A 21,682-nucleotide genomic window follows, 5' to 3' on the forward strand; every position below is an offset into this window, starting at 1 on the left:
TTATTGCTCATGCTCGTTTGGGTTAAAATTGCAAATCTTAATTATCAGGTAGGAGATAAGGCTTATCTGGAAAATAATTCAAATCTTAATTAGAAGCCAAGGCAAATTGTAATAAACAAATTCGAAAAAAGAAAATTAATGGGAAAAATGGAAGTAGAAGAATCTATAACAAATTAGCCGAAGAATAGGCAATCTATCAACATCCCACTTCCCCACTTCACCATCCACAACCCAACTTTCACTCTTAAAAATCTCTTGTGCATTTCAAAAGCAATCTCTTTTTTCCTAAAATCTTGCACAAGAGAGGCAACAGCATGCAGCAAATAAATGATGGAGGCAGCAAGAAACGAACCCTTCTCTCAAACAAGATTGGTGCCATCTTGTCCACTGCCTGTGGCACTGCCGGCATCGTCCGATCACGAAACATGCCGTTTGGATTCGGCGTCGCTGCTGCTGCTGCCGCCGCTGCTGATGATCAGCGGAAGCAGTTCGACGATGGTGGTGGTGCATTGAGCAAGACTCACCCGTGCCAGCGACACCCCATCGCGTTTGCCTCAGCTGTCCTCACTAGGAAGTGGAAGACCAGCTTGAGGAAGGTTGCGAGGGTGAAGCTCAGGCTCAAGATGAAGACGAAGACGAAGACGACGGCCAACGACGAGGCGATGGAGCTCTGCAAGAAGAGGATACTCATGGGAGAAAAGTGCAGAGCCTTGAATCTGTCAGGTGTTCTTCACTATGATAAACAAGGAATACTCCTGCCTGAAGATTAATTAATTTTTCCATGTATTTTTGTGAATATTTTCCCATCTAATCAATCTATGGTTTTAGACTTTTTAGTAGATTTCCACTCTTCTAATTTAAACTTGAAGGCTTGAAAGCATCATCAATACATTCAAAATATTTGAAAGTACAAATTGAGAAGCAGACCTACTATTCATCCATCTAAATGACACCCAGTATTGAATGGTAAAACTGGCAGTTTTTACATCCTCAGAGGCTTCAATCCTAGAGACAATTTGTACTCTAAATCATAGAATTATTCAACATTTGAAAAATAGTTGAAGTAAATGGTTGATCCTCTTATGTAGATTTCTTGAAGAAATTGAGCAATAGAGAAGCATTTCCTTAAAACCAATGCAGAAGAACAATGCTACGATGACATGCTTCAGACCCATATAGTAGGAAATTATATTGCATCAACGATCAATTGGATAACAAAAAAATACACACAAGCAAGTTCTTTGCACTGTCACAACCTCCAAATTTTACAAGTACAGCAGCAATACAACTGGAGATGGAGTGCAACAAGAAAAGCAAAGGGAAAAAATTACACTGAATACTTTTACTGTTTGTTTTACAGAGTACAATTGTACGATCCATCATACTTCTCAGCTGCACACTGCCAGTGCAGAGAAACCTGGCAGGATCGCAATGTTTTAATCTAGGATGCTGTTATAAGCCACCAAAGGCTTGAAATGCCATGGTGGTCAGGCAATCACAATAATGTGATATGTACGATCAAGTACATTCATGATTCTAACAACAGCATCCAACTCCCACAAAAAATAAAGAAGAAATTCAAGAATACCACAGAAAGCCAACTTTCTTGCTTCACTATAGTTGCAAAAATGGATGTGAGTACACTCAGCCCACCAAAATAAAATGCTGATGACAAGCAATATTTGGAACTTGAAAGGTAAATAAACTAGTTTATCTGTACTACTGCCTGCTGGAAATACTTCTGATACAAATTGATGAGAGCTTAAATGGCTCATGAAATAAATATTATAGAGAAGAGGCTAATTGTAACAATAAAAAAGGCATTTACATTTCAAGTGCTGCTGTTGACCGTGTCAACAGATGTTTAACAGCAGTCGAGCAGAATAAATCCATTAGTTGTAAATTAAAACCTAAATTTTAGCTAATTGAATTAAGAAAACAATTCCGCTCCACAACAAATCAAACAAGATCTGTCCCAGCTTACGAAAAACACCCAAAAAATCATATGAAAAGAAGCAACAGTTTGTCAAATGAATGTACAAAAGAAGCACATGGAACAGCACATACCTGTTTCTGTGACTGTCACGTTTCCTGTCTCGATCTTTTTCCCTAGTTGGACTTCGTGCCCGGTAGTAATCCTGTTGTAAAAATAAACTAATATGAGAAGGTTTCCAAACAAGAAAATTCAAACAAATTAAAGTTAAATGATATGCATAGAGTATTGACCTTGTCATTGACAGTAGAATCTAATCCATCTGCAAGTTGGTCATCTTCCTCTTTTTCCTCTTCTTCTTCAAAATCATCTTCAAGAGCACTTCTTCGAGGCTCAAGAGAACCAATTCCTTCAAGCGTCCATCTGCAAGCAGATATTCAGGACTTCAAACAAAATAACTACAAGACATACCATCAAACAAGAGAAACAACCAATGAGAAAATGAGAGCTATCAAACATGAGATAGTTATTTTTCTGAATCAGTAGCCACTAGCCAGAACTCATATGCTCAAATAAATAAAACATCTGCAGAGGTAGGTATGAATTAATAGAATAACAATTCAACCAGTTCATATAATAGCTGATTAAAAACTTTAAATCGAAAAATAGAGCATTACAATATGTTCATTAAACATTATTATCTCAATAATCATTAGATAATATGAACTGTATTATATTCTCAAGTTTCCCGTTCCACCTTTGGAGAACCACGCTCACCATTCATAGCAACTAACAGGTTTAGACCAAAGATTAAGTTCTATTCAATAGTTCTACAAAATTACAGAAAAAAGTTAAAAGAGAGAAAATCGACTAGTGAGATTCTAAATTAGCTGGAGGTATCACCTACAAACTTAACAGTAAGGAGCAAAGAGGTCCACCCGACAACATTTTATCATATAAAGGCGAAGATATCAAAAGAAAGCTAAAATAAAGGAACACATAAACACCATCAGAACCCTGCCCACATTGCCTTTCAGGTACCTTTTTTTGATTCGTGGTAGTGCAATATCACATGAGTAATCTTTTGTCAATAGCTCATCAATGTACTCGTCAACATGCGTCAATGTGAATTCTGTAAAAATCAAGCCAAAAAAAATTATAACGGAAAGGAAGAATTGGTAGTTAAAGAATTTTGAAACATTCACGAATAAATTTCAAATACTCAAAATAAGGATTAGATAATCTCACTTCCATCATTTAGCTTGAGCCTCAGCTTTCGGTAATCATTGTATAAAGGTTCCAAGTAACGGTAAACATCAACGTCCATTCCCGTTAAACGCAAATAAAAAGCTCCAAGCACACGGACATATCTAAATCAAAGACCACGAGAAACTAGTTGTAAGATTGGGGAAACAGAACGTGCGGTATATTAAAAGCATTAAGGAACAAACGATTTTATTCAATAAAGAACCAGAAGAAAAGAGACTAGTCAGGCGTGAGATGGAAACAACTAAGTGAAGACTTTCTTAGAATTTGAAGTTCATGCTATTTCATCAATTGCAATTCATGTAATCCATAGCACATTACTAAAAATCAATAGTTAAATCCAACCAGAGATTAATTCCTTCAGTCCGAACTTCGACCAAAATCTATCACGCATTTTTTCACATCCATGAACTAAGGCCTCAAGATAAGAAATCCGTAAGACACTCAGCACTAACAAATTTGAACGCGATAAATCTAAATCAAACTAGACACGCAGCTATTCACTGAACTGAAAGAAATTAGAAATTAGATATTCATAAAAATGTTACACACGTACACTAGAATACAAGAGGAAGAGAAGAATCGAACATCAAATAGAAGACATTACTTGTACTCAGGATTTTTTATGAACTCGACGACGATTTCCTTGTCGGGCTGAATCTGGAGCATCTTCATAACAAGGCACATAAAAGGGGTGGGTTTCCGGGTGCCACCATGAGTCCCGCCGAGGTGGTCGAGCTCCATGGCCTTGTCGACGAGCATCTCCGCCGTCAGCCCGAAGCATTGCTCCTTCCAGTAAGTATTTTGGTAGATTTTCGTGCGCAAAATCTTCTCCACCAGATTTTGGGGGTTTGTACCTCTTATGCTTTTAGCGAGGGGGTCTGTTCGATTCGCCGTGAAAAAGAAAAATGTAGCTGACAATCGGAGATTTTGGCCGAAAACCTAATTCCCAATTTCAGAGGGCTCTTTTACTCTATATATAATGCCGGAACTCAATGGTTTTGTAATTTATTTCGCTCTAAAGCAATTTTATAACAAGTATTTAAAAGTTAAAATTAATATTATTACACAAAATAGATACTATTCCCTCCCTTCCCAACAAATACTAGTAATTTTTATTTGTCATTTTGGAATGTCCACGAAAATTAATTAATTCCCATTTTTTGAAAATTATCTATTTCATGAGAGCTCAAGACAACTGTCTGGACTCTACATTGTTTAGTACCTGGCAATGAAAAGAAGTTTTTTTTAGTCTAAGGTTTGTGCACCCGGAAGCACAAGCAGAGTGATTGTCAGTGTGCTTGACTGATCGTGGACGTAGAAATTTATTTCCGAACCACATAAAAATCTATGTGTCATTTACTGCTTTCAGTATTTATTTTCTTATCTGTGCACTTACAAAAACTGATACTGAAACTGATAACTTAAAGGATTAAACTTTAAAACTGATAATCTTACTCACTCAAGGCTCTTTTCTTAAATCGCTTCCGCTCGAGTGTTATCAGTCTATCTGACAAATATTCGGATAGTCAGTAAAATTTATAACATTTTTCTTATTTCAAAAACTGAAAGATTGAGCTCTATTTGAACTGAAGTTTGTTGACCAATTTCACAAACTGAAGTTACCCGACTGATTCATTTTCAGTCACAACCTTAACCTATCTTTCAACTGATCTTATCTTCACTGTTCCCTTCAGTTCTAGTTTAGAAACTGATTTCAGTTTTCAATTCGAAAAGTAGCCTATTGGTGTATTCTCCCCCCGGAACCCAATAGATATATTGACTCATTTTAATATGTGTTGCGGAAGGACAGACGCACAACATAACTACTAACGTGGTGTACAATTAAATTTTCGATAAACTGTGAGGTAATTTTGAATATCATTTTTTATTTTATTTTTTATGCAATGCTACAGAGATTTAATCAGCTTTCTATGATTATTATTGAAATAACTTTATTATTAAATTTTAACAATATTGTTCATATTTATGGATTTCTTGCAGGTAAAATAGGTCGAACAAAAATGATGGATGGAAGTCATTTTTAAGAAATTTTTCTATTTTGGTTTTACATTATGTAAATCTTTTTTATTATAATAGTTTGATAGGGGATGTTAACACTTTTTTTTAATGAATAATCTCCATAATTTATAAATATATTATAAAATAATTTATACATTTTTTTATATATAAATTATAACATTAAATAGTACCCATTTAAATTTGATGGGTTTACACACTAGTATAAAGAGTATGAGATTGCAACTACAAATTTTAATTTTTGTGAATGATATAAATGATTGTAGTGCTACCACAAATATATATAAGAAAATAATTCAAAATATCTAATTTTAGGTTTTTATTAAATTATTGATAATTTTTTTTTTACTTATATTTTGATGATCTGTGTGTATAACATGATTAAAAGGTCAACGAGAATTAAACGAAAGGTACTAGTACTAATTAAAAGTAAAACATCTATCTCAGCCATTCTTGAGTTAAGTTTAATATCAAAATATTCCCTTTTAATACTCTATCATTCCACTATAAATAACTCAAAACTTTTCGTCACAAAAATTAAGAATAATATATAAATAAGTAGGACCTATATTTTTTCAAGGGTTAAAATATTTCATTTAAAAAAACGTGGCATTTATAGTGGGATAATAAAAAATAGAATACATGTCACTTTTAGTGAAATTTTTTTATTTTTTTTCCCTTATCTCTCAACTAAATACTAGTAGTAATAAATTAGATCGAAAATATGAATTTTATTTAACAGATTTGAGTTGGTGAAAATCCTACAGCTTATAACTGACGATGAATTTAAAATTACATCTGACAGGTCGGCACAGCACTATACACCTCCACTCGTCAATGTCAAGGATCCGACCCGCGAACCCATTTGCTCGATCCGGATGCTGATTACTCCCATCTCTGATCCCACCATCGCCTTTCTGGATATTCCTTTATTTGATTTGATTCATTGCTTCTTGGCGCATCTTAATTTCCGGTGGAAGCAATCGCAAACCCTAACCCTCTATTGGCGGCAATAGTCACATCTGGATACCCTTCTTCTCTAATTGCTCGCCATTGCCATTTAATTTAAAGCCGGAATCTCTCATTTTGTCGGATGGTTGCGGAATTAATGGGATTCCGAGGATGAATTTTGATGCCGCGAAGAAGCAATCGGTGATCGAGAGCTCTTAAAAGGATGTGGTTTTCCTTTTGGCGATCCAGGGATAGATTGTCGTTAGATGAACTCAGGTAGTTCTATATAAGCTGCATTCTTTGACGGCAGTTTTTCGTATATGATTTCTGGTTTAGTTGTGATTTCTCTGTCATCGGGTGTAAATGGATCGGAATTAGCTTAGGAGGAGTTGGATACTCTGTGTTGAACTTTTGGCTGGAGGATGGGTGAATTTTTGCTTCTTATATGCTATCTTGAATTAACGAAGGGAAGGGATGCTATTTCAGTTTAGTATGTGCCTGCGGTCCTTGAGCTGGCATCTAAACACGAAGGGGTCTTTCCACCTAGTTCCGTCAACAGTGGAACACCTGTTTATTAACATAAAAATATATGCTTTTTATCTATTTAATTTGGCACATCCATGTGATGTTTCACTCCTTGGTGGTCTCATAGCTATAAGAAGTTTATTCCTGTTGCAAAGTTGGATTTTAAGCATAAGAAAATTTAGTTTACGTGTTGCTCCATGGTTTCCACTGGAGTGGGAGAAACTTATAGAAGACTAATGCTTGATAGTTGATATGGGTGGCATATGGGGTATTGGAAAACCTAGTCGGCATGTGTGTTTGTAGAATGGTCCACGAGTACAAGGCTAAGCTGCATCTTATTTAACTGTTATAGGTAGCTCATGGTGCAGTGTGAAATCTTAGGGATGCGTTAACTTAGAGGCTGGTGTATGGTTGTATGAGTTACAGAATAATCTTTTTCCCCTCTAGGTAATGTGGCTCCAGACATTATGCTGTGCTGTTAGCCTGGTATTTTGGCTACAAGATAAATAAAAATGACTTATTCCTGGATTTCGTTAGCTGACTTGATTAAAACGAACCATATACCAGTGATAAATATGTCTTGCCTTGCCTTGCCTCTGGAAGTCCCACTTTCTGCCTATATTCTAACAGGCATGTCATTTCTGATGAATATCTGCTCTAAGTATTTGTTCTTACTGTTAAGATAGAGCACTAGTTTGACTGTTGATAATCAACTTGAAGTGATAGTCGGAGCTCAATAATCAGCCTTCTTGACTGGAAGGGTGGAATTAAAAGAGATAGATTTGTTTGATAACTGCTACAAATTATGTCATACATTTATCTTACTTCTGGAACTTGAGTAGGATGACATCTCATGGAAAATTGTGTTGAGTTCTCCACATGCAATCCTTCTGTTTCTCAAGTGAATAGAGCCTTTGACTGAGCAGGAAATGAAATTTCTTCCCAAAAGTGACACCCTTTTACTTTTGAGGGACAAACTATATTGAGAATCTGTGAAAAATAGTTAAGACTCTTCGTTCATGAGAAGCAACAGATAGGTGATCTGAATTTGTTCTTTGAGGGGTGCAAATTTTATGTATTCTCCCAGAAAAGGTTAGTTGTAGCATGAAAGCTTATATTTATGCCTTTTTTACATGTCCTTGACTAGGCAAACTAGAGATTTTGTGCTATCCTAATGTATAGTGGTCTATATATTCTGCAGACATTCAAGTTCTCAAGAAGCGTAAAACTTCTTTCTTAGTTTCTTCTTGAGGATATCTGTGCTCGGGTTTCTGTTACTTAACTGTTTTTTGTGCATTAAGGCATAGGTTCTAGCTTATCTTTTTAGGGGCTGTTCGGTTCAGAGGATTAGATTAGATTAGTCCTTTGATATCCTGTTTGGTTCGGTGGATACAGCCCAGTACTCAATTTCGAGACAATGCCGCATACGAATAGGATTAGTCTTGGCTTATGAGTCTTGACCTACCTACTATGCCAAAATTAATCTCGGGTAATCTAAGGCAAGTTCAATGTCAAGCAACTGAACGCCCCAAGGAATAGGATTAGATGAGTTGGGTTTGAGGAAATTGTACTTATTTGAGATATATTAGAAAGATACTGAAGACGTGTGGAACACTGGGTGTAACTGGTAATATGTTTTTATTCAATATACTTAATTTCATTAAGAATCTGGGATTTACACAATGGTTGGACACCTTGTCTGGTGGTCTGATTCTTGGGAAGCTTGGAATTTTAGATGGGGAATCATAACTGACATCAACATCTGTTGTATCCGATTCAATAAGGTCATCCAATCAAACTTAGAATGCTTCATCCCTACGAGCTTAAGATGATGTGTTTGTGTTGTGTCTGGTATTGTCTATGGTACCATCTGAATGCATGTATATTCTCAAATGCAACATAAATGTTTGGCACTCAAGCTTCTCGTCTTTTATATTCTTGTGCTTGTTCTCTTCACCAGATTCATAGTTGATCAACTGATAAAAGTTCAAGTTGTAAATGAGGTTAACAAAGTAAGTTATTCTCTTGCTATCACTGTTGGGTGTTCAATGTAGCTAGATTTGGGTTTCTGGATTCTGTTTCTTAACCTCATGTGGTGCATGGCCAGGACTTTGTCATTGAGGCTTTGAGATCTATTGCAGAGTTGATAACATATGGTGACCAGCACGATGCTGCCTATTTCGAGTAGGGCTTTAATCCATTATGTGTTTGATATGCTCATATGTCCTCTTAAAGTCCATACCATTTTCTTTTAATGCAATTCTTATCGCTTTGGTTCCTTTCAGGTTTTTCATGGAGAAACAGGTGATGGGCGAGTTTGTACGCATATTAAGAATATGTAAATCTCTGATTGTCTCACGCCAGCTATTGCAGACAATGAGCATAATGATCCAGAACCTGAAAAGTGATCATTCTATATGTACGCTATCATAATAACATCTGAATTTTAATCAGCCATATTTTCCAAGTCTGTCCACCGCATGGATTCTCTGAGAAGTTTCCCTTTGCAAATTGTGCAGACTATATGTTTAGCAATGAACATGTTAACTACCTCATAGCATACCCTTTTGACTTCAGAAATGAGGAGTTGTTATCTTACTACATATCTTTCCTAAGGTGTGTTACAAAATAGCTATCTCTTGCAGTTCTTTATTATTATTATTATTATTTTTCTCTCGACTACTTGGTATATCATTTTTTGATTTTTGACTTCTGACTTTGGTTTTGATACTGCATCTGGACTGAGAAGAGCGATAAGTGGGAAGTTGAACAAGGATACAATTTCTCTCCTTGTTAAGACTGAGAGTGTAAGTTTATGAGCCTTTTATTATTAGTACTGATGGCTGTGTTGTTTCCTCTATAATTCAGTTGTTGTCACTTGTTATGAGCGTGGATTCTTGCAAAAAATTAAAGATGGACTTCAACCTGACATTTGAACTTACTTTACGAATCATCTTTTCTATTCTTAGATTACTTGTTTTCAGAATAAGTTGATTACTAGTATCCACAACTTTTTTTTTTTAAATGGATTTTAAAGTAGAGTTTTAAACATAAATACATAATAGTTACAAGGAGTACCTTTGCATCAGTCATCTTGGTAATCCATTGTTAGAAATGCTAAAAGCTTATCTTTATGTTATTATCTAAGTTCGTTGATTTAGATAACACTCTAATTTGAACACTTGGCCAAAGTATATAAACAGAAAGGTGTTAGAGCTAGGGGCATTCCTCCACGAGCCCAAGAAGATTACCAATCAATTGTAGCATTAGAATTAGCTAGGACTACTGAAACTTTGCGTTCTATTATCCTGAAGTGTTCTGTAAAACTTGAAGGTGTATCTTTAGTTGGGGAGAGCTTTGTGTCGAAGAAATGGACATGCCATATATCTAATTGTTTTTGTGTATGCCTGAGTGTGCATAGTTAGTAGTTATGGTATCGCTCTGGCCTTCTTCAGCTTAGAACTTGAAACAGAAGGAAATAAAAAATATGCAAGTATCTTGATTTGACAAGAGATTGCCCTTTGGTATTTTTTGGATTAAGGATTTTCAACTTGACGCTACCAACAATTAGTACGAAATTGAATGAGAGTCATGCATCTCTTGAGTAGAATCTAGATTTTGAATTTCAGAAGAAAACTGGAATTGGAACAGGCCATTGATGGCTATGTTTTCGACTAAAATAATTTGATAGTCATTTCTCATTGAGCTCATAGATGGTTGCTTCTAAGTGACACCTGTGCCATTTTGTCTTAGTAAAAATAGGGCAAAAAATTAGCATGGAAAAAATATGTGTTCCTTTCTCATATCTGATTTTCTTTGTTCTTTTCCCCTTTGCTTCCTATTGGTTTTAGGACGACGTAGTTGATTTCCCCCTTTATGTTGAGGCAATACGGTTTGCCTTCCATGAAGAAAGTATGATCCGAACTGCAGTTCGTGCTTTAACCTTGAATGTTTATCATGGTGAGTTTTTCCCAATTTGACTTCGGGTTTCATAATCAATATGGTTTAACTCATAACGACCCTATGTTTTAAACAATAAGCTTTGACTGATTTGCAGTTGGAGATGACACTGTAAATAGGTTTGTATCCAGGGCGCCACATTCGGATTATTTCCTTAAGTTGATCGAATTTTTCCGAGATCGGTGTATCCATTTGAACTCAATTGTTTCAAATGCTAAAAAGTAAGATGCCGGATGTCATATTTCCATCTAATGTGATTCTTTATATTGTTGCTCACACGAATAATTATTTCTTTAATAGGAGCCTAAATGCAGAACTTTCATCTTCCATTCTTTCTGCTGTTGACGAGATTGAAGACAATCTCTATTATTTCAGTGATGTTGTTTCTGCTGGAATCCCTGATGTTGGGAGGTTAATAATGGACAAAGTTCTGAGGCTTCTGATATTTCCGTTGATTCTCCCATCCTTTAGGACTGAAGCAGTTAAAGTACATACTCACCATTTCTATTTGATTGTGTGTTTTAATTTTCTACACTTCTGGAAATTGTTATGAGCTCTTTATATTTGGTTAATTACTGGTTTTATGGGTCTTTATAAATATTGTTGTGACTATCTGAGTCGTATACATTCAGGAACCAAGTCTTGGGGCTGTCACTTCTTTATATTTACTTTGTTGCATTTTGCGCATAGTCAAAATCAAAGATCTGGCAAACATTGTTGCTGCTGCTCTTCTATGTAATCCAGACGTTTTTCCTGAGGGTTCTGAAGCTAAGCTCAATGGTAATCTTAATTTGTTGAGCCATGCTTCTTCGGATGTACCGACCCAAGATAAAGATGCAAACAATCAAAATGCTGAATCTGATACTGAAAATCATCTACCACACAATGCCCTCATTCATAACTATGGCAGTATGAGATTTGCTCCTAGGTATTCAATCCTATTACTCACATATAGCTTTATTTATTTATTTTGATTTTTTCCTTAAGACATCCTTGCATTTGATTGCCAAGCAGCTCTTTCATTGGAAATATTATTTTGATATAGACTAATTATCCCTTTTCAGTCTGTAGTTGAGTCTTAATGCTGGACAGTCACTAGGATACAAACCTATTTATATGCAGCATGTCCAACATGACTCTAATGTATGCCTTCTGTGTTCTGTCATTTAGTTATGAGACCATTATGACATTATAGGGAAATCGTCCTGTTATCAGGTAACATAGGGCAATAGAGAATGGTGATCCCCTGTGCCTCCATCCTTGTGGGACCGAAGTATTTTAACTATTTTATGACTTCACATCAATGGCATGAATTCAAGAAAACCATATGACTTGCTGTGGCCTGATTTATGTTCTTAGAGTTCATTTTCCTTTATAGAGTATTGTTTCACACGCCATCTCTAGATAACCACTTAACGATGTTTGCTGCTCCATGATGCTTTTGGGATATTGGCATGCTTACTCATTTGGTTTAGCGCTTTCTTTTAGGGATATGATCTATTTTCTCTCTTGAAGAGATTAAATGAGTGGGGTAACAAACTGGAGAGATTCCTTTAGTTAAGTGAAAGATAAAGATACGAACGATCCATGTTTTGGAAATAGAATATCATGAAGTGCTAGGTTTTTAAATGACTAAAAGGCTTTAGAAGTATACTTTATGGAAGGAATGATGACGCATATTCTACTATATTGATTACTGGTTACGTTATTGTTCCTCTAGCTGATTGTTAGGTGCATAATTGGTGAATAAGGTGGAAGGAGCAATAATTTTGTTGCTGTCTTATTAAATTAATCTTATTGAGTTATTGTTAGCCTTTCTGACAGCCAGGAAATATGCGATTTTCATTGTACTTTTGCTGATTAAACTCCAATATGTTTAATTGCACAGGGAAGCTTTGCTTTCATTTGTTGTCAGTGGAGATGAAGTTCAAGTTTCAGGCTCCTTAAATGTTCTAGCAACATTGTTGCAGACTAAAGGTCCTAAAGCTCAGTTTCTCTATATATAGGCTGATAAACCTCATAAGCAATTAACTAAGTAAATTTGTGCATTTGCAGAACTGGATGAGTCAATGGTTGATGCTCTTGGCATACTTCCACAACGCAAACAACATAAAAAGAAACTGCTGGTATGTTGTTGGAAGTTTTATTCTCTATTCTCTTAACTAATGGGGAAGTTTCATAAATAATGTTTAATGAGAATCATGAAGTGAAGGGGTGGTTATCCCGAAGGCTTTCCAATCGTTGTGGAAATGTCTGGAAAAACTGGAGCAAGCTTCAATTTGATTCCCTCCTTTATACAATATGTATATTAAAAGTTTGATGGTGATGTTTGATGATATACAAAGTTTTTCACCTGGACCAGGAAACAATAAGGATGATTTAAGTATTAAATTCTGGGTCTAGGGGCGCTGATTGGAGTCCTACAAATTCCTTATAGCTCCTATGCCTCATATGATGTTAAATAATACTCCCTCCATCTCTTAAAAACATGCGGCGAAGTGAGTAGCACTGATTTTAAGAAATGTGAGATGAGAGTGTAGTGTGAGTGGAAAATGGGTCCTACTTTATATAGCATTGTAATGGGTAATGGGTTAATTAACAAAATGTAGTGGTGGGCCATGATGGTTTTTTTGTGAATAAGTATGAAAAGAAGGGATAAAAAATAAAGGGATTGTGTTCAAAAGTAGAAAGTGCATGTTTTTGTGAGACAACCCAAAATAACAAAAGTTGCATGTTTTTAAGAGTCGGGGGGAGTATCTGTTATTTAAAAGGATACACTGAGTAACTGGGCTTTCTCAAAATTTATTCAAGGTTTTCACTCAATTCGGTAGGTTACCTGCTTTGTTTTTTTGTTTGAGTTACTCTTGGTCATGTAGTCTTTTTCAGCTGATAGACCAGCACGTATGTGATATTGTGATGTACACATTTCAGTAATGCCTTCTTTGTTGTGTGCCTACAGCAAGCTTTGGTTGGGGAGGATTCTGCAGAAGAGCAACTTTTCTCCTCAGAAGGTTCCGGGGTCAAAGATGGCACCAATGGTGAACTTGATATCTATCTGCAAAAGTTGAAGGTATATAAGCTCTTATATCTGGTTTTCCTGTTTAACTTGTTTATTCAAAGCTTTCTTGAATGAAACATCAATGTTTGGAAAAATGAGATAAACATCTTTTTATCAAGGGATATACTATTTAGTTCTCTGGAGTTGAATTTAGTGACTGCCTCCTGAGTTAGCTTGATAAAGTCTGAAATCCAAGGGTCACAACGGTGGTGGTATTTGTCAAGATTCAAGTAACACTTAAAATTTGGAATTACTCATACATTTCTGATGCTCCATTAATGTGACTCTAGAATCACAAATCATTTGTTGACATCAAAGCAGGCTAAACAATCAAGTTCTGAAACATCACGACTTGCCATTTGAAATCATCATCTGGTCATAATTTCAGAGTGCTGGCAGCCATAGTCTATTGCTTTTTGAGTCAAGTGGATTGATTTTACATGGGATATGAATGAAATCATGTTCAATCATAATTTTAGCGATAGCATAGAACTTATTTTACCTGGTTTCAACCAGCAGGAGTATGCTGGAATTTCATGTGCACACCCAGGGGTTGGAGCGAGTCCTCGCGTGCATAGATTTCAGGTATGTACCTTTTACATTCCAGAAAATAATATTTGTTGCCTGTGCCTATCTATCTAACTACTTTGGATAAGAAGGTACAGTCCCCACGGCTCATTTCTATTGGCTTGATGATGTGGGTGTCATAAAGTGCTAAGGCTCACTACTCACTAGGTAGCATCCAATTTTGTGGCTGCACATATATTTTTTAGTAGTGTCTTTGGGAAATAATCTTAATAATGAAATTAAAATATATATGCAGTCCATTTGGTGAATTTGTTAAATTAGCTGCTGCAAACAGATAAAGTATTCTGAGTTTCAGTCAGAAAAAATAACTTTCCCTTGTATAATGATCTTGTTTTCCCCTTAATATTCCACAAATTTAGATCTAATACATTCCTGGTTGAACCCTTTCTGCTTTGTGTTTCTCCCTGTGAGTTGTAAACTTTTATTCCTTTGTGGTCAATGATCAGGATCAAAGTGTTCAACTTCTTAAAAAGTTAATAAGTACATAGTAAGGTACTTATTGCTTGCGTTTTAAAGATATTTTGCATTGAGTCATTTTGACATAGCCAAATGACTGGTTTTCTTCATTTGGATGTTTTTGGTCCTTTTCTAGTTCGGTTGCTGCCTTCTGAAGACTAAAATGCCTAAAGTAGAAGGTTTCTTCTTAAGCTGTACTGTTGAAGAATATGTTTCCAAATATTAGTGTGCGTGTGTTGGGCGGTAGGTGGTTAATGCCCAAGGCCTGAGGTCCTGGGTTCGAGTCCATTGCCGTACGGTCTTTTAATTTCTTTATTTACTTGTGTAATTTATCCCCAAAAAAAAAGTTTCCAAATATTAGCCAAACTTCAATGTGGCATTCGAAGCATCTGGAGCTTATAATGCAAGATTTGGAATATTAGCAGTGGGATCCATTTTGGTTTTTGCGATCTCTTTGTCCCTATTTTGAGTGATATTGCAAAATCCGCAGTTTAGTAACTTTCTGTACTAGTGTGATTGCAAAAACATATTGTTGTTCTGACCATTAAGGGTTAGGCCAAAATATCTTGAGCATATTTTGTCTTTGTGTCAAATATCCCTAAAAATGAAGCATTCCATCAGTCATTAGTCCTTAAGCTAACCTTATTACTTGAGCATTAGTTCTACCTGAAGCTCAGAAACTGATATAACTGAGTCTGAATCAGTTTACATACTTAGGTCTATCCTTTAGTTCTTCTTAATAAATAGCGAGCCAAACTGACTTTGAGAGAAGAATTCTTAATTAGAAATGATAAGAACATTGTCTTGTGCTAAAATGAAATTAGGCCCACCTTTTGTTTGTTTTGTTATGTAATATGATGGGTTATTGTCTGTTTCATGCTTTTCAGTTTAAATGTTCTTTTAACCTATTATTGCCCTCATTGTTAGGTACTCGATTCGTTGGTTAGTCTCTTCTGCAGATCAAATATCTCTGCAGAAACATTGTGGGATGGTGGTTGGCTTTTGCGGCAGTTGTTACCTTACAGCAAGGCGGAGTTCAACAGCCATCATCTTACTTTACTAACAGTAAGATATCTGCTAGCCTAATTGTCAGGAAGTTTTATTTGTTTTCGGAATATGTTACATGCAGTGCTATCTAAGAGCCTTGATTAGTGATAATGAGAAAAGTCTCTTGAGTAGAAGTTCACTAACCAAACCTTAAACTTCTAATAAATATTTTGTGGTATTCCTTTGGTTATATGTATAAACTGTCAGCAAATAGTTAAGCATATAATGACAGGATCTCTGTCTGTAGGATTCATTTCACCATTGCACTGCTCGTGTTCTAGAGGAGGCCAGAGGAACTTGGTCTGATCTGTTATTGGCAGTTATTTGCGATGAGTGGAGAAAGTGCAAAAGAGGTATGCCATTTCTCTCTTCTTTTCTCTTATTGAACTAAGAATTGTTTGTTGTGTGGCTAATAACTCATGGTAAACAATCGATCTGTTCAGCAATCGAGGCATCTTCTCCACGAAAAGATCCAAAGTGTATCCTGTTGCCGCCATTCAAGGCTTCCCATGACGGTCATTATCTCTCTCTCCCCGCCCCTGCATGAATGATCTGAGAACATTTTTAGAAACATACATCTCATTCTTATTCTTCTGTCTTTCAGAGCATGCATCCGAATCTTCATTTGCAGCTGGAGAGAGAATGTGTGAAGCCGTGAAGGTTGTCTTTTAGTTATGATATACAGCATCTGCTGAAGTAGACATAGAATGGATGCATGAAAATAGTTTACTCTGTATCATCTAGACCTGTGCTTACACCTGTAAATGTTATGCACTTCTGTAGACAATCACCGTATATACTGACATGGTTCTCATCTCCATAGGTGTTTGCGCTTCTTCATCATCTCCATATATTCTCGCTTGGTAAAGTTTTGCCAGATCAACCTCCTGTATTCTCTGCTGTTGATACTCCAGAGAAGTCCAGAGCACGGAATGCTGGTTTAAATCTTCCAGAACTTAAACCAAATGCTGAAATAAATCTTGGTAAATCAGATTTGACTTGCATCTTGTTTGTGCGTTTCCATCATTGTTGTTGGCTTTGCATTCCCAGAAGCCTCAATAGGCCAACTATAAGGATTGAGCATGCATGTGAATGATTGAGCTGACTCAAGGTTTTGATTTCACTTGGTTTCTTTTAATTGATCTGGTTTCCTGTTTATCTTCAGTGGGTGCAATCCCTTGTCGAATTGCATTTGAAAGGGGTAAAGAACGCCATTTCCACTTTCTAGCCCTCGCTATGGGTAGCTCAGGTTGGCTTGTCCTTGTGGAGGAATTACCGGTGAAACCAGGGCGAGGATTGGTACGAGTTGTGGCACCATTGGCTGGATGTAATGTGAGTTGCTATGATCTCAAATAAATCTTTTAACCCATGATTAAAGATCAATGTGTGAATGAATCATGCACCTTGTATCACTCTAGCTTATTATTCAACCTTGATTTTTTATTTCCATCATATACCCTTTCAAGTTAATCTCTCTTCAATTTTCTCTCTAACACAAAATTCTCTCTCTAGCTTATAAGCTTCTTTGAAATAAGCTTAACCAAACACCCTCTAAGGCATATAGGACTTGGGTAAATGATCTCTGAAGTACTAAAGCTGAGCAGCTTTTCATGTTGCATAATTTTTCGAGATTATGCTCTTGGTATTTTATCCATTCACTCATACTGAACTTCAAGGATATGGCAGCTGATTGATTCCATATTCACACACTTCCTTTTTCTCTTTCAGCCAAGAGTAGATGATAAACATTTAAGGTGGCTGCACCTTCGAATCCGTCCTTCCTCATTCCCATTTACAGACACTGCTACATATACTGCCCATGGCAAGGTGAAATCTAAAGCTTTGGTTGATGGAAGGTGGACTCTGGCGTTCCGGGATGAGGAATCTTGCAAGCATGCAATGTCTATGGTTGTAGAGGAAACGGAGTTGCAAAGTTGCACGGTGGAGAAAAGTCTAGAACCTTTACTCGAACTGGATAGAAGTACAGACCATCCAAGCCCGTCTTAGCTTGTAGAGAATGATAACACAGTGTGAAAGTGGACCTCATGTTATTTTTAGAGGTTTCAACGCTGAGCTTCTTGCGGACAGTTTTCCCGGAAGATAACGAGGGTGGAGATTTCGAGCAGCCTCCTGTATGCGAGTTGTTCCAAAGGAATCATCAGGTACAGAAATGTATAATAGAGCATGTTGTAGTTAGTGCCATTCTTTGTATATAATATACTTATATATATAAATATATAAACGCTCTGTCTTTTGTATGTGAGATTCTTTTACCAATTTCATCTCAGGCAGTCAGTTTAGAGGTCGTTTCAACCTATTTATGAGCTTTTGTAACATTGCATAGTTTTTCAAGAGCTAATGGAAGAGTTCACTTTTTTTGTCGCCTTTTTGTATAGCAAGCAGTGCTCCTCTTCCCTTCAAATTTTCTTTACTTACTGTGGCTTACTATTTATGTGATAAGGGTTGTCGATAAACTGGGTTATATAATATTATAATCTCGACATGTTTAGTTAATTTTGATTGGACATGAAAATACAGGTATCAAAGTGATGACTGATGAATTTATTGAACATTGGCGACAGCTTTATTTAAATTAGAAACATTGAGTTGTTTTGGCACGAGAATTTGAGTGGATATGATTAAAGGGTAAAAAAATAATAAGTGGTGGAGGTCATTTTTATTTTGTGAGAGTAATAAAATTAAAGTAAAAATGATTAAAAGGTAAAAAGTGGTGGAACTTATTTTCTTATTTTAAAAAGAGGATGCTTGTTTGTGACAACTCAAAAAGAAAAATAGAACACTTGTTATGAACAAATAGAGCAAGTTCGGAGGACACTTGTATTACTGGCTTGCAATTGATTGGAGCAGGTTCATATTTTCCTTCAAAACGAGTATTTCAATTTAGGGGAAAATATCATTTTATATTCACCCTTTTTTTGGAATTTTATAAAAAAATATCCACAATTATAAGATAAATATCGATTAAAATCATGAATAATTATAGATTTAGAAAAAAAAATACTCGAAGCTTATTTCTGAATCAGAGATGCTGACGTGGCTCTACCACGTTTGAATTTATATCTATATAATATATGAAAATGCAGCATCTCTGATCCGGAAAATGTCTATCAAAATAGTGATCTATGGAATATTTATCAAAAATATTTGTAGCTTGGAAATGGATATGTACGACCCCATTGAATTGAGTTGTAACTTGTAACAACCCATGTTTTGGGACCAAACTCAATGCTCCATGTGTAAAAGTAGATTGATTTTTCAAGCATTTTCTAGCTAAGGAGGCAAATATTTTTTTAGCATCTAAAACCCAAAAGGTAGAAGATCTTTGATTGACCTAATTTACATCTATACCTACATCACGCTTGGGTGTGTTGGATAATTAAATCACTCCCCTTTAGATATGAGGATTTAGATATGTTATCATTAAGAAACTTGTGGTCATTGTTAAATCTCCAAATATGTTGTCTAATAATTGTAACTGAAAATATTTATTATCTTTAGAAAAAAGTAAGTTGAGAAGCAAATGGGATCCTCCGTTTCAACATTTAGTGTGTACCACCGTGTACCACTCTTAATTTATTTTGCTTTTATATAATATAAAGATAATTAACAAGGGTTCACTCATTCATTTATGGTTTATAATTATTTTTTATATTTATTTGAATTAATAATAGATTATTTGGGTTCATTAATTCAAAATTAGGGTATATAATTTTTAAAATTTTAATTTTTCAATGATAAATACTAATTAGAGTTTATAATATAATAAAAAAAATATTTTTATAAAAAATAATTTATAAAACGAAGAAATGAAGAATGATACATGTGGTACACACTATATTCTGGGACAGAGGATCCCATTTGGTTAAGAAGTATAACAGGAAAAGTGAGGCAATTGGTATAAATAAATAAGTAAAATTATATGAAATGAAATCTATATAACGTTCCTCTCTATTTATATATTTGAAATAATGTTAAATCTATACTTAGCAACAACAGAAAACTTCACTTCTGAAATCTCAATCAACAATAACTTATTCAATTTCATCATTAGCAAATACAAGAAACGTGATCTGAATTCGAGCCAAAATGTAACGAACCGATTATAAAAATTTACAAGGTTTATAATTTTGCAAAGTATAATGAAAAAGATTTTAAATATAGAAGTAAAAAATAGTATTAACCGAAAACTCGAAATTAGAACGGCAATGAGAATGAATGAAACATTTTACTCCCTCCGTCCCACTAAAAGTGTCTGTATTTCATTTTGGGCCGTCCCACTATAAGTGGCCTATTTCCACAAATGACAAAGTTTAACTCTTTAAAAAGATGTGAACCCTATCACTTTTAACACATTTACACATTCTCCTTAATTTTCGTGTCAAAAAGTTTTGAGCCACATATGATGGGACGAAGGGAGTATATGTTAGGAAAAACATAAAAGAAAAGGAAAAATAAAAAGAAAATGAATGACATAAAATCTGGAGTTTCCAGATTTGGTTTGTTTGTTGCACTACTTTTTCGGCACGCTTTTTGCTGCTTCCTATTTTCACCAGCCACCTGTTAATATTTTATTTTTCCATTCTATTTTCGGCTTGTCGGCGGCGGTGTTATCACTTATCAACATATATACTTCATCCGTCCCAATTATATAGGTTTGTTTTCATTTAATAAATATCTTAAATATATAGACTTGTTTATATAAAAAGTAATATTTTTTTTACTCATTTACTATTATATTTCTATTTAATTTTTTAATTTACTCTAACTTTAATTCATCATTACATAATAAATATGGGCATATTATGAAGTTTACTTATATTTTTTCATTTTCAATGATTTTTCTTAATCTTTGTATAAGTACCCAACAACCTGGGACGGGGGAGTAATTTTTAATAATAATTGGATTTTCTGGCTTAATTAACACAACAATTATCAAAATTAACTATTGTTTTTTTATAAATAAATATAAATATTAAGTAAAATTTGTAAATTAAATTATCAATAAATTCAGCAAAAAGAAAAATAAATACATAATATTAGAAAATATGGAATACTTTTTTCTATATACTAATACTACTATCAATCATCTATCAAATGGAGAAAGGATGGAGAAGGGAAAGAGGAGGGAGAGAAGAAGAAGGAGAATGGATGGAGGTCAGAAGAAGGAGACCTGCCCCAATCCTTTTCGAACGTCCGGCGAGGCACCTGGAAAAACCTTACCACCATTTTCATCAGCCATATCCAACAGCTGATCACCGGAAGACTCTGGGAAAAGAGGAAGATACTTTCTTTTTCAATAATTTCCCGGAGGGAACAAAGATTCAATGCCTGGAGAGTAGATTCAAAGAAGTTGGGAGAGTGACAGATATTTTCTGCCCAAAAAAACGAGACATTAGGGGAAAACCGTTTGGTTTTGTTAGATTTCAGAAAGGAAAGGATAGAGATTGGATCTTGGAGGAGATGAACAATATCTGGATCGGAAGCTACAAGTTGAGAGCTTTCTTTCCGAGATTTGCCCGACCCTCAGCGCAAGATAATCTGAAAAACAACTATGCCGAAGGTGGACGCAACACAAAAGATCGAAACGAAGCAAAGAGAAGAGTGCAGTTTGTCCCAAAAGGTTTGAGAGAAATCGGAAAATCTTTTGCGGAAGCCCTTGGAGGAACAAACAAAAATCACACACTTCCTGCAGACGAAGTCTTCAGCTTCCAAGCCTCTGAGGAGGAAATGCAGTGGCTTCACTACTCTTTTACAGGTTTCGTCAAGGCGGAGTTTGCATGGGAAGATTTCAACAAAGAAATTAGTAGTGAGTGTGCCTCTATACTTAAGGTCACCTC

General features: G+C 35.4%; 3 protein-coding genes across 7 annotated transcripts in view; 1 reads left to right on the forward strand and 2 right to left on the reverse strand.

The window, feature by feature from the left end:
- Positions 1 to 21,682, reverse strand: part of LOC131008955 (uncharacterized) — a 984,029-nt gene that overhangs the window by 780,626 nt on the left and 181,721 nt on the right. The window lies entirely within an intron of this gene.
- Positions 155 to 4,211, reverse strand: LOC131009019 (pre-mRNA-splicing factor 38-like). 3 transcript variants are annotated; one of them, XM_057936206.1, is made up of 6 exons: positions 3,807 to 4,198; positions 3,182 to 3,303; positions 2,975 to 3,065; positions 2,227 to 2,356; positions 2,068 to 2,138; positions 155 to 716 (listed from the first exon to the last, which is right to left on the reverse strand). In XM_057936206.1, exons 1-6 carry the CDS (start codon positions 3,959 to 3,961, stop codon positions 521 to 523), a joined length of 765 nt encoding a protein of 254 aa, XP_057792189.1. In that variant the 5' UTR covers positions 3,962 to 4,198; the 3' UTR covers positions 155 to 520. The 3 variants fall into 3 exon arrangements, with proteins under 3 accessions (XP_057792189.1, XP_057792190.1, XP_057792188.1); XM_057936207.1 differs by having other exon boundaries at positions 699 to 759; XM_057936205.1 differs by lacking the exon at positions 155 to 716 and adding an exon at positions 809 to 1,417 and having other exon boundaries at positions 3,807 to 4,211.
- On the forward strand, positions 5,956 to 18,209 carry LOC131008915 (protein TRANSPARENT TESTA 9). 2 transcript variants are annotated; one of them, XM_057936031.1, is made up of 21 exons: positions 5,956 to 6,466; positions 8,676 to 8,727; positions 8,823 to 8,899; positions 9,001 to 9,134; positions 9,235 to 9,331; positions 9,465 to 9,522; positions 10,567 to 10,675; positions 10,773 to 10,896; positions 10,976 to 11,162; positions 11,308 to 11,603; positions 12,564 to 12,652; positions 12,731 to 12,801; positions 13,635 to 13,745; positions 14,250 to 14,318; positions 15,705 to 15,842; positions 16,072 to 16,177; positions 16,268 to 16,339; positions 16,429 to 16,484; positions 16,648 to 16,807; positions 16,990 to 17,156; positions 17,553 to 18,209. In XM_057936031.1, exons 1-21 carry the CDS (start codon positions 6,414 to 6,416, stop codon positions 17,829 to 17,831), a joined length of 2,505 nt encoding a protein of 834 aa, XP_057792014.1. In that variant the 5' UTR covers positions 5,956 to 6,413; the 3' UTR covers positions 17,832 to 18,209. The 2 variants fall into 2 exon arrangements, with proteins under 2 accessions (XP_057792014.1, XP_057792015.1); XM_057936032.1 differs by having other exon boundaries at positions 14,253 to 14,318.

This window comes from Salvia miltiorrhiza, chromosome 2 (genome assembly GCF_028751815.1).
Source record: "Salvia miltiorrhiza cultivar Shanhuang (shh) chromosome 2, IMPLAD_Smil_shh, whole genome shotgun sequence".
NCBI lineage: Eukaryota > Viridiplantae > Streptophyta > Magnoliopsida > Lamiales > Lamiaceae > Salvia > Salvia miltiorrhiza.